Source organism: Vanellus vanellus, assembly GCF_965231255.1.
Source record: "Vanellus vanellus genome assembly, chromosome: 17".
Classification (NCBI taxonomy): domain Eukaryota; kingdom Metazoa; phylum Chordata; class Aves; order Charadriiformes; family Charadriidae; genus Vanellus; species Vanellus vanellus.
This window is the reverse complement of record NC_138922.1, coordinates 9,921,989-9,935,192: the sequence shown is the minus strand read 5'-3', so window position 1 is coordinate 9,935,192 and position 13,204 is coordinate 9,921,989. Positions and strand designations below refer to the sequence as shown.

Below are 13,204 nucleotides of genomic sequence, written 5' to 3'. Positions count from 1 at the left end.
GCCGGGCCGGACAAGCAAACCGGCGGAGGGAGGGCAGGGCAAGGAAGGAGGCTGCCCTGCCCGGCCCGGCCCCTGAAGGACAGCCTTCCTCCCGGCCGCCCTCCCAAAGCGGAGCGGGACCTTCCCCGGTGAGTGCCGCCCCGCCCGTCGCAGCTCCCGCCGCTGAATTTGCTCCGGTCCCTTAATTGCTTCGCTCTCACCGAGAACTTTGTTTACAGTCCCTTGTGCAGCGGGCTGCATCCCCCTCTTATGCTCGCTCCGCGCTGGTGTCCGACGCAGTCCCGTCCGGCGGTCGGGAGGTAAGGCACGGCTCGGCTCGGCACACATACTACACTACACTACACTACACTACACTACACTACACTACACTACACTACACTACACTACACTACACTACACTACACTATACTATACGCTACACTATACTATACACTATACTATACTATACACTATACTATACTATACACTATACTATACACTATACTATACTATATACTATACTATACTATACTATACTATACTATACTATACTATACTATACTATACTATGGTGTGGCACGGTTCCGCTCGGCACGGCACGGCAGGACTCGGCACGGCACGCCGTGGCTAGCAGCCGCTGGATCCGCACGCCCGCGGCCGCGCCCCCGCCGGCTCTCGGTGCCCGCGGGGCTCCGGCCCCGCTGCGGCCGCGGCAGCGCCCGGGGACCGTCTCCCCGCGCCGGCGGGCGGGCTGGGGTGCTCGGGCGCCGCAGGGAGCCGCTCCGCTCCGGGCGGCGGGTGCCGAGGCCGTTCGCAGCACCGCTCCCTCCTGTGCGGCACAGGGCTTTTGAAGTATTAACAATGAAAGCTTCGGGGTCTCCGCCGCCGGAGCTGCTCCCTCCGTTGCAGGTCGGCGGGTGCCCCCGCGGAGTTGTGCCGTTTCGCTACCGGCGGGCTCTAGAGTGGCAAGCGCCCATAAAGCTTTCCTTGCCTGTTCGCCTCTCTTCTCTCTTGCATAGGTGTTCGGGGATAGGCGTGACGCGCAGGGCTGAACCCTAGGTGTGTGTGGCGTTTAACAGGCGCGTTTGAAAATTTTTCAATTTGCAGATAACAAAGTTCGTTTGTGGAGGGGTTTGGTTGGCTCCCATCCTACCCTCCAACTATGCGTGAAAAACGAAAAACGTGTGGGAGCTTAAATCTGGTAGTTATTTTACCTAAAAACTTGGTGGTGGAAACTTAGGGCATCCTGAGGCTCGGACAGTTGACATAGGTGTAATGTGTTCTTCTCCTATCCCTGCAGTTCAGGGCCTGATCCTGGAGTCTTGTAAGTACAAATTCTAGTTCTGCATTTCCAGGAGTGTTCACATGGGGAAGAGCTGGGGGATTGTGTTCAGGATCACTATAGTCTGTTGAATTCCAAATGAACTCTGGCTCTCCTCTTAGTACAGGACTCCTTATACTGTTTTCCATAGACGCTTTAATGCAAAACCAAGTGTGAAGCATGAGCGTTAATTGGAATTTTACATAAGCAAAAAAGGGTGTCTGAAAAATGCAAGGTATAGAGAATCAGGTCCAGACCCTAAAGGCAGAAAACTTAAACTTACTGGTTCTGAGTAAAATGCAAAAAAGGGGAAGGGATTGTAGTGGCTGAGAAATACCAGCTCTTTGCACTTGCACAGAGATATTCAGTACGTGGGAAGCCTCCTACGAGAGCACCATATTGAAATGATTCAGAGTTAAAATATTGGAAGCTTAACGTATAGGTTTCATGTGTTTCTGCTTCTCAGCTTTGTGGTGAGGGAGAGAAGGGAAGAAATCTTGTCTAGAAGAAGTTGCTTTGTCAGTCAGTTTTTTTGATAAAGACATTAATTTAAAAAAATTACCTAAACTGTATGTATCAAGGACAAATACAAATAAATTACTGACAGAGAAATTCATCTTTTCAAAGAATGATGCTAGCAGAGTGTCTTAGGGGGCACAATTGCATTAGCTTTTAAACAAAAGTAACCATTCTTGTAATATGAGTGGAAGTTGACTGCAAGATAATTTCAGAGGTCTGCTTTTGTTTTAATGTAATTTAGATTATTTATCTAAGGTGGTTTTTTTCTGCATTTCCCTCCAGACTTTTCAAAAAGTTAAACTAATTGCTAGGTGGTGTGCACTAGAATATAGTCAAGGAGATATGCAAGGAGACTTCCTTATTATTAGCTAACTTCAATAATCAGCTAAATATACTTTAGCTATGTCACAGGCTTATTCCAAGGATCATCTAGAGAAGAACAGCAGCAGTTTGTGCCTGTAAATGTTTGTGTTTGTGAAATGTTAGTAGAGTCTAAATAACTTAAAAAGAGAAAAAAAACTTAAAGTTTATCATTATACGAACTTATTCTTAGGAACTTATTCTCATCGCCACTTGGGACTCCCGCTTCAGTGTCGAAATGATCTTCCATAATCATGCACATATAGAATGGGAATGTTGAATAAGATTAGCAACATAAATCTCTGCTGCTTCATAAGTTTTACCCAGCTGCTTGCTGATTTCACAGCTATTTCTGCAGTTGGTAACAATTTCCATTGCTCTGCTTTCTGCAGAGTTGTTAGACTGCTCTGCTGCAGATTCTGTCTTGTCCCTATTTGAATTATGAATCTTGTGTTAAAAAATCCAATAACAGAAATGAACAATAATAAATATAATGAACTTATGTTCATTACAGTGAGTTCTTGGACTCAGTTTGCCTTGGCTTTTTTTTTCTGAGAGGAGTTTTCAGGATTGTATTACTTAGGTTTTGTTACAGTAGAATAGATTTAAAAGGGTTTTTAGTGGGAATCATGTTGTCACTGTCAGTTTACAGCTAGAAAAACCAAGGCACAGGGAGATGAAGTGATTTGCTCAAAGGAACTGGAATCAAAGAAGAGACAAAACCCGAAGTATTCTGAGTCATGATTCACATAGGTGAAGTGAGCAATAGAAATGAAGTTAACAGAAATTTTTAACTTCAGAAATTCATGTGCATTAGCTTTTCCTGCCTAGCTCGTTCTGGGGTACTTGGCTGGGTTGTGACACTCGTCGTCAAGATGTCACATCATCAAAGGAAAATGTTACATAGGGCCAGAAATGGGTGGCTGCTGCCAAGAAAAGAGGCAGAAACCACTAGGAGAGCCAGAGGGATAACATCTCCTGCTTCAGTTAGGTTAGGAGCAGGAATCAGCATTCAGTGGGAGCTTTTCCATGCAGGAGTTTTGTTCTTAAAAGCTGACAAATATTCAACAACTTCTCTTGTAGGAAACTTCCATCCTAGAATATTGTCACCTCCAATTCATCATTCAGCAACATCTGACACTTCAAAGCCTGGAGCAGCTCTTTCTGCTGCATGACTCTGCCTTGAATTGATATATGAGACATCTTAAGCAGTCTTCTTCTGCTTACTGAGCCAAGGGATTTGTTACGATGGATTTCTCATGGACCTGGTAGGTGTGCATGCTGATAGATTTCATGTCTTTTCAGTAAATCTCAACTTACACTTATTTGTGGGTAAAACATTCCTCTCCCGTTTATCCAGTGGTAGCCACGGATTGCTACGGAAACACATTCTTCCTCCAAGTCAAAGTAGTTCCTTAAGATAGTACTTCTAGTATGATTAGTGAGAGGATGCTGGTGTTGCCGGGTATCTTTGCCTAAATTTCTTACCCTGAAACTTGAACCAATTCACCTGTTGGCATAAGTCAGAAGTGACTTTGCTGGCAATGAGGATCTAATGCCCTGTTTTCTAGGGCTGAATACCTTTACTCACACTTCAAATAGGTTCTGTTGTTTGTTTAACTTACAGTATTTGAATAGAGGTTTGTTTATTTGTTTTATATGAATGCCTGTCTGCTTACATCCTATTACAGGGAAGAACTGTGCTCTGCAGAAGTCAACAGGTATCTTGCCCCTGACTTAATTTTGGAGATGTTAGGAGATTTAAAAAAAAAAAATCATGTTACTTTTGACTATATAAATATGTCTTCTTTCTTCATAAATTTCTGTACATGACATCCAAGAGATTTAATGCTCATTAGGGATGTATCTGAAGCAGACAGACAAGGCCTCTAGAGAAAGGAGTAAATATATTTAGGTTAAATGTTAAAGTTTTTCAGAATAATCATGTTTATTATGAGCCCAATCCAAAGCCTTTTCAAGTTTCCCTATTTCTGTGACTGTTAGAGAGAGTATTTGGACTTTTAAATAGTTATTACAATGTATTTGGAACTAAGAGACCTTTTATATGGAAAATGGTTAGGTTTTTTCCTCCCTCAAATTTAATAATAAAATGTTGAACAAATTGAATATAGCTAATGGTAAGATCAAAAAAAAAGGTGACATTTGGGGGCTGCATTCTCCCGTTGTGATGAACTTCTGTAACATTTTATGGATAAGTAATGCAGCAAACATAGTGGTGCCAGCGTGAGTCTCACTGCCGTGTAAGTCATTATTGAAAACGCAGAATTTGAGCTCAGGTCCATGTAGGAACAGATTGATGGCGCTCTAGGCAACCCCATGGCTTTCCTGGGACCTTTCAACTGATATAAAAAGTGCTTAATCGTGTGTTATGATCCAAAGGACAACAGAGTTGCCAGCGTGTGTGCTTAGTGCACGCACACTTGTGTTGTGCTCAACATTGTCATTAGGGAGGGAAAGGCTACTCTGTCTTGTAGCTGCTGAACCCCTTGCAGGACTGAGCCCTGAAGATAGCTGTGTGCAGCAAGATACAATATTGAGCTGAGCGCTCTTCCTTAGAGCAGTAGAACAAAAGCTTTGTCAAACCAAATCTGAACTTTCCTTCTCTCATTAAGTTTCAAGGAAACTCAGATACAAACTCTGTGACTAGACACAGTATAGCCTGTTTGTGTGTGTGTTTAAAAGTAGTGAAATCTGCTTTCCCGCAAAACACACAGTCAGTTATATGAGGTACCGACATACAAAACCAAGAGTTCTCCACAATGGACGAATATATCTTAGCAACAGGGGTGGGAGTGGTGGGAAAGGAAAAGGAGAATACAAGTGTCTGGCAATTAACTTCCTAGTCACAGATGTGAAGGTGATAAAAGTGATAAAAGTATTACTGCATTGCCAACGCTCTTCCTTGTTCTCTGAGCTGTGTATCATGCCGCTTATAAGAGCAACTACCCAGCCTGGACTGCAGATTGGTGGAGGAGCCCTGTGAGCTACATGCAGCAGGGAAACCTAATGGTTACCCAGTGTCCCAGTCTCTGTTGTATGTGGTGGGGTGCACTGAGCACGCAGCCTGGTCCAAGGCAGCACAGCTGTGGTAGCCTCAGCATTGCCAGAGGCTCACTGCAGGCACCAGGGCGGCCCCCGCACTACCAGAGTCGCAGTGAGATAGCCGAGGTCTGTCATGGCAGCCTGTAGTGGTGGAGAACCACGGGCTCATCTTGCCCTGATCAGATGGACTCTAGCTACGCACTGGGCTCCATGGAGCCAAAAGCTATTTTGCCTCATAATGCAGATGCGATCAAACTGTACGTGCTGTCTGTAGGACTGAGAGCATGTATACAATATGGAGACAGGAGGAAAGCAACCTAGTGTAAATAAGATGAATGAATATAAATCTCTCTCCCATGCAGTAACATGGATGTGGTTTCATGGACTTACAAGGAACCCATTGCTTTTGCATTAAGCCAATTTAAACAGCAAGCTGACTGTTTGGCATTGATGTTGCTGTAACAGTAGGTTCACCAGCTTTGAGCTGGTGTTTGCTGAGTGCAGGGAACTGTCTTAGTCCCCATTCCCCCCATATCCATACCTAGTCATGACCATTTGAATTTTTTCACTAAGTAGCACTTGTGTTGAGAAAGGGTCCTGTTTTTTGCTGGGCCAGTTCTTGCCCATGTTACTGTGATGTGCATTGGAGCAAATCTGTGTAATGCATGTGTACAGGTGTATATATAAAGAAACTGTGAAAAAGTCTGTGAGCAAGAGTAGAATTTTTAGCCAAAACAGCCCGTGAACTTCACCTTCTTGTCAGAAGATGTAATGCCATTGAAATCTAATTCTAAATCTGTTAGAGTTAAGCTTGTGTATAGATCCTTGCAGGGTCAGAATGTCTGCTTGTTTGCGATCCTGAGTGGGATACTTCTGTGTCACGCTTCTTAGTTGAACTCATGCTCTTCTCTCCGCAGTGCAATGCGTGTTCAGCAGAGCCTGCTCTAACCTAAGAACTGAAGAAGTCAAGACAGTCAAGATGACAAACGAACCTATTAAAGAGATCCTAGGTGCTCCAAAGCATCCTGATTCTGTAACCACGGAGAAGACTAATAACAATGACTGTGTGATAACCACCATCCCTCTTGTCAGTGAGTGCCAGCTGACTGCAGCAACAGGGGGAGCAGAACTCTCCTGTTACCGCTGTACCATTCCCTTTGGTGTGGTTATCCTCATAGCCGGCATTGTGGTTACTGCTGTGGCATACAGCTTCAATTCCCATGGATCAATCATCTCAGTGTTTGGATTAGTCCTCTTGTCATCAGGACTCCTTTTGCTGGCTTCTAGTGCAGTGTGCTGGAAAATCAGGCAGCAAAACAAGAAAGCAAAGAGGCGTGAGAGCCAGACAGCACTTGTGGCAAATCAGAGAACCCTGTTTGGTTAAAGACAACCAAGAGAAGGCTGGAAAGAAGACAGAACCTTTGTAAGTCGACTTGACTATTTATCAGTAGGAGAGATTGCAGGTTTTAATTTAACTTTGGAAATGAACTGAAATGAAAATGGAATGGATTAAGAAATACTCTTAAAAATTCTGCAAGTGCTCTTAATATTTTTCTTACTGCAGACTTGGTAGTGATTCTTTCCAAGACAGAGGAAAAAACACTTTTCCTTCACAGAAAACAGTGCCATCATAACTGCAATCATCATAACTCCATTCTCCAACATGCTGATCATATTGGAAAGGGAACTTGTGTGAATTAAGAAAATAATTTGAACTGACTTGAAATGCCAGAGATCTCCTTAAAATACGTACTGTGTCATTTGACCAAGGGAGAAGTCACAGCATTTGAAGTGACTACAAGCTTATGGCCAGATTGTCTGTGACTGAAATTGTAGCACAAAAAAAAAAAAAAAGGCAATAACAACCAAACACAGTTCAGATTGCTCAATAACCAGATTCTTATATTTTATGTAACTTTCCCCTCCCAATATCTGTGGTACTTTCCCCCTTTTTTAAACCAACTAATATTGATTTTGTTTTACTATTGAATAGAAATAGGTAGAAATATGTAATTATATTGTCTAACCTAAATAACGAGGTATGATTATAGCTTAAAACACAAGACTTTTTTTTTTTTTGTAAATTAAAGTGGTCAGGTTTAGCACTTTTGATTATTTTGCTATAAAATTAAAAAGTAAATTTCATTAAAATAATAATCAGTGCTGCTAGACCTTTAGAAAATCCTTTTTTATTGCTATCAAGATAGCTTGTGTCTTCAACTTTGACTACTTTGTGATTCTGTTTTTGTAGAACAACACCTATGACAATGCGAACATGTGTACTGATGATCTCTTCCAAAAATCTCTGCAGACTATGGATTTTGGTTTGATAGTCCATCTCTCTTGCAGCTTGAAAAATCATAACAGTCAGTTCTGCAGACGCTTACTGGCATAGTCAGTTTTAGACACAACTATTAATAATTACTTGTGGAAGCAACGTCATCTGTGTAGTAAGTGTTTGCTGAATGACCTTTGGAATTAAGAATCTTTACGAAAAGCAGGTGCCAGGTGTCCCCTGTGTGTGTCTGAGATGTTTGATTCTGTAACTCTTGTGTTCTAGAGGTCTTCCAGCTTTTCTCAGGCAATGAATAATTGAGGGCTGGTCCCGATTTTAAGTAAACCAGAACTTAATTTCTTCATCTATATCTTGAAGGACAAGTGGTGCTGAGTCAAGTCACAGACTTATCCCCCAGCATGGATGAGGGTGTCAGAAGGCAGAGGGGCGGCATGGAGTCCTCTTTCCTTTTTTGTCTCTTTCTCCCCCCCATCCCCCGCCGCCCTTTCTTTCCCCAGACTCAAAAGGGTTGGATAGATTCTTGCTTTCCGCTGCTACAGCGAGCAAGGCCTGTGCCGGCATGCCTCCTCTTTGCCCTCCGCAGCCTCTGGCATCCACGACGGCTGTGGCGATGCCACTGCAGAGCACACCTGCCGAACAGGTGCCGCAGGGCATAGCCTTCTGCAGGTCATCCTGGAGCCATACGCTTCTCCTGCTGAAATCACCCAGGCATCCTGGCTGAGGTGCTGCCTTTTCCTCTGCCCTCCGTGGTTTAAGCTCATTACATCCATAACTTATCCCCGGATTTGCAAAGTGCACTTCATGTTTTAAATAGAGTGAGCTATATGTATGGGAGGGGATGTTTGGAGTCAGTATTTGCGTTGCCACACTCCGTGGTTACCAGACGCTATAATAAAATCACTTGCATCAGAGGAAAGCTGACAACACATTTTAGCACTTCCATAGCCCTAACTTAATCACGGCAGGAAGCTTTCCTGCTGCTAGGAGAACATGTTGCGTCACCAGAACATCTGACACCGGTGTCTAGTGTCAATCACTTTGCTTAAGGTCATTAAAAATATTAGGGTGTCCCCTTACGATGTACAGGTTTTGCATGAGTGACAATTCATGGGAAATGCATAGCATGATAAATAATGGAACAGGTGGACTAAAGTGGTGTCTTTCCTGTTTAAAATGAGAAAAGTGATTGACATTAGCAAAGCTGGATAAGCTAAATAGGGCTGTTTATTTTTTTTTTCCCTGGGAACACAATAGTTTTTCTGACTCCTTCCCTCTCCCCGTTTCTTTTTCCTCAGTGGATTTTTGCGGGCTGCCGAGGAGAGAATTGCAGGGGCTGTAGAGATGCAGTGATTTCCACTACACATGTGTACCAGCTCAGCCCCATGATTCCCAGGCTGAGCCCAGAGCAGAAGCAGCCTGTTGCCCTCTTCAGAAGTCTTTCGCATACATGGGTCCTCCCTTCGCCATTGCTGCGATACAGGCGAGCTTGTGTGCGGCGTGTGGAAGGAAAGTAGAAGTGCAAGGTGAGGCTCTGTTCCAAGTCAAAAGAAAAGGCCAGACTTGGTGGAATGGAGGCAAGGGGGTTTTGGGAGCAGTTTTTTCAGGAAGGGTAGATAAGAGTGAGTAAGAGTTGCTCTGCTACTACTAGAGGAGATTTCCTTTCCCTTTTCTCTGCTCTCTTTTGTATCTGCACTGCAGATACAAGGGCACAGCAGAGTACCTGCACTACCATTTATTTGCCTTGCTAACTGTGGGGCACCTATGCATTAAGCAGCATGTAAGCAGTGACAGACAGCATTGCAATGATCCTACGCATGATCCCCAGCATAGCAAAGCTTCCATGCAAGATGGTGTCCCATAATATCAGCTAACGGACAGGTTGAGAGGCCTCTAGGTAATATGGGGCTGTCACAGCACACACTGCTGAGCTCAGTAGCATCATCTGTATCCTAGTGAGACAAGGTACGTGCACAAGCATCTTCATATCCAGCAGTGAGTGAAAGTCTGCACAGGAATTCACTCTTGTTTGTCCTTTATTCAGAGAAGCAAAATAGTAACTATATGGGGAAGAAACCCAACACCTGGTCCCGGTGTCCTGCAGGAGCAAGGCAGAGGTTGTGAACGGTTTTGTCGGAGACCTCACGCTGTTGAAGATGTTTTCACATGTTTCATCAGTAAATTGCTACATGGCTTTAGAAACTGGCACAGGCTTCTCCACCATGATTTGTGTACATTAATTTGGGGACAGTCTGAAGTGGTAGTAGCATCTTTTCTGAATAGACCAATGATAACATCCAACACAAGTCTCAGTCTATGTTTCTTCTTCCTGTAAGTCTACATATTACAGACATTTTCATTACTATCCTCTCTCTCTCTCTCCACCGCTTGTCCTGGTTCCAACACAGGAAGAATACATTCTTTTTATCCCTTAAAAACCAATCATTCTGGGAGAGGTGCTATGTGAGTACAGCGTGACAGGCTTAGCACCTTCATTTTTCATATCATGGTGATATGTTTTTTACAATGGCACATTTACAGTGCTTTTACAAGGGCCAACTGCCTCCAACTGGTCAGCTACAAACAGCAAAATTTCTGTTTCAGCTTTTCAATCCCCTGACCTAATCTGGATTGACTTGAGGTTTCATGCCTGGATGCTGGGTCATGCAATCCACGAAGTCTTTGATACAAAGCCGTTTGGAACTCCACAATTGCTGTTTGGTGTTTCTCATGGGAACCTGAGAGGCAAAAGACAGCCTGGAGGATGCAACCCTGTGGAGATCACAATGACTTTCCAGTTCAGAAACACCTTCCCTTCTGGTGTTAAAAGGCTTTGAATGCGACAAATGGTCTTTTGGTTCTGGGAGAGGTTGGGTGGGAGCTGATGCAAATTTTATTGTCACAATTGCTTGTCTCTCCCTTCCTGAAAGCTCTGGCAGCATTGCGCAAGCAAAATCGCCCTCACAAGGATAGAAAATTATCTAATAGGGGAATTGCGCTGGTGCACCGGGCAAATGTTACGGGGATCTTAAATAATAATTTCAAAACCTAAGCACAGGAAATTGTGTCTGTAACTACACCCTGTATTGCTATTGTACACAAAGCCAGTTATAGCCTGGGACAGTATTTTAAAATAATAATCAGTTTGGTATGACAATGCCTAGTATTTGTTCAAGTCAAAACGCCCAATTTACGATTCCCCAGTCACTTAACGTGTCATGTTTTGTACGTGACTGTGGTTCTAATACCATAATTTGCCAGGTTAAAAAAAAAAAAAAAAAAAGAGAGAGAAAGGTTAGTTTCATGGACTTGTGTCAAGAATTAAGTTTCTCTGCCTTGGACACATGGGAGAGCTCCTGTTACCAAACAACGAATGTACAATATTACTGCAGCTCTACAGAATAGGAACCAGGCTTGGAGTATGGAATGAAGAAAGGCCTGAGAGTCTCATCAGGATGCAGAAGGGTCAGGCCAGGAACAAGCCCTCTGGAATATCCCATATTCTTGCCTCAGTTTTGCTTATCTAGAGTCAAAGTCCAAGGCTACCGCCCCTTTAATATCTGAGATGGAGGTTGTTGCATATTATTAGCAGGTTTCACCTAATTTGTTTTTACAATGGGCTCCAAAATAAGAACAGAACAATATTGGCAGCCATCATTTTGCATATGTATTTCAAAATACCTCTGATGCCTTTAGATTGTAGGATGTTTTAGCTACATCAGTATAAATCTCTGTCAATTACAAAGGGCTTTTAGATGTAAAAGTACATTAACATATCAAGAATTGCACTGTATGGTGTAAAAAATGATATAGTAAATCTTATAGGCTAAACTATATTGGAGAACAATGGTCTTAAAGTGCAGAATCAACTTGAAGTTTTGGCTTTTATTCAGGTTGTTGATATCACTGTTAGCATGACAGAGGACCTAATCCTTCCTCTTGTAAGCAGCCAGTTGGAGTCCTATTGTCCTAACTCAGTGCATCCAAAAATTAGCACTTATGGCAAACCTGGCATTTTTCAAAAACACTTTTTTGGATTGATTGCTTTCACATGTTAACTCTTCTGTGCTTTCTAGACTAAGAGAAAAAAAGTATTAAACTTTAAAAATGGAGAGGAAAAGAGGAAGAGCACACAACAACAAATGTTGGACACTGCATAAAGTCATGGAGAGATAGCAGAGCTTTACACAAGTGCCTTGTTGAAAGCCAGAGACTTAAAAATACGGAAGTCTTATTTCTGATACATCCTTGGCTGTATTCTCAGTTACATTCTTATAAAAAGTCTGAAGTATCCAGGTTAACATCGGTCTTAGATCTCAACTCATATTTCTTCTCCTTTTCTGTTTCCCAGGAACCGGTTAGCTCAGCAAAAGGCAGAAACTTAATTTCTTACCATCATTTGCAGTCTGACTGAAATTAAAGTAGCCATTTGGGATTTGCAGAGGCAGTGCTCCCGTGGTTTTTGTAAGTGATGAGGCATTCAGCCAGTCTACTCTTGAAGAGGAAGGCACTATAGAGAGGTAAAGATTTCTGTACTGCAGCGAGAGATGTCAGTGAATAATCTATTTAAAAAAAAAGAAGTAAATAACACCAGACCAGCCCTTCACCACCTCTTCTCAGCCACATTCCCTTTCAGGCTGAAGGCCCAAGTTTGTGAATAGAGTTAACAGCTTTCCTGGAAAACTGGCCCATGACATTATTTCCTTGTGAACTCCATCCACCTGTCATGTTAGGGCTTGGTGCGACGCCAGCACTGGCAGGAAATAATAGGCAGCAGGATGCTGGTGTGTGTCGATGGCCCTGACCCTCCCATTCCTGAACATGAATAAGCTTCAAGCTCACAAGGCGTCACAGCAGCGCGGCTTCTGGGCCCACAGAAACGCATGGGTGGGATGCACAGCCACTAAAATAACATCCAGCCGGCCGAGCCGCAGCAACAGAGCTGCATGGGAAGAGATGGTGTCACATTCTCGCTGCCTGCAGCTCTTTGTTCTTTCGCCGGCACTCTCGCTGTGCTGGGGATAGTACAATGGCTGCTTAACAAAGGAAAAAAAGTACAAAGTACGTCTGTGTGTGAATTAGCTTAGATTCCCCCAAAGAACACAAAAGCTTCATTGAACAACTTTCACCACTTCTTGAGGGAAATGCACTGGCGAGGGAACATAAGCTATCAGCTTGAGATGGTTTGCAGCTTTCTCCTGATACTGCACCATTGTCCCTGGGAAAGGTAGTCAATTCAGTATTTGGCAGGACAAACTCTTGGGAGATTAGATGGTGGATTAGGGGAACACAAATCATCCCTTAAATGAGACTTGGGTTCAGTTTGTGACAGGGTACAAACTGAAGTGTGCATTCTGCAAGATTATCCTAGCAGCCCCTTATCGATCTGGGTAGTTGGCATCCCCAAATCCTTCATAGACATTGAGCAGAGTGCAGAGAGGAGGATAGAAAGACTTCTTGTTCCCACTTTCCCCTCTGCCAGACCACATGTGACAAAATCTGTTTAGGTTCTCATATGGCGATTCTCTGAGGTACTTGGAGTACTAATCTGGAATGTTAGTCCTCTTGCCCCTCATCTCAAAGCTGTAGGAGATATCTGTGCTCTCCTGAAGGACATCGCATTTTTGAACCCAAAGTCACTAGTGCGTTTTGTAATAGCTTGAGCTGTT

The 13,204-nt window shown here is 43.3% G+C and overlaps 1 protein-coding gene across 1 annotated transcript; it reads left to right on the top strand.

Moving 5' to 3' along the window:
- Positions 1-206: 206 nt before the first annotated feature.
- Positions 207-7,484, top strand: TMEM100 (transmembrane protein 100). The gene is made up of 3 exons (XM_082492348.1): positions 207-299; positions 3,263-3,447; positions 6,160-7,484. Exon 3 carries the CDS (start codon positions 6,222-6,224, stop codon positions 6,624-6,626), a length of 405 nt encoding a protein of 134 aa, XP_082348474.1. The 5' UTR covers positions 207-299; positions 3,263-3,447; positions 6,160-6,221; the 3' UTR covers positions 6,627-7,484.
- The last annotated feature ends 5,720 nt before the right edge of the window (positions 7,485-13,204 follow it).

Excerpts from the sequence above, each read along its gene's own strand:
- TMEM100 (XM_082492348.1), top strand. The coding sequence starts at position 6,222 with ATGACAAACGAACCTATTAAAGAGATCCTAGGTGCTCCAAAGCATCCT.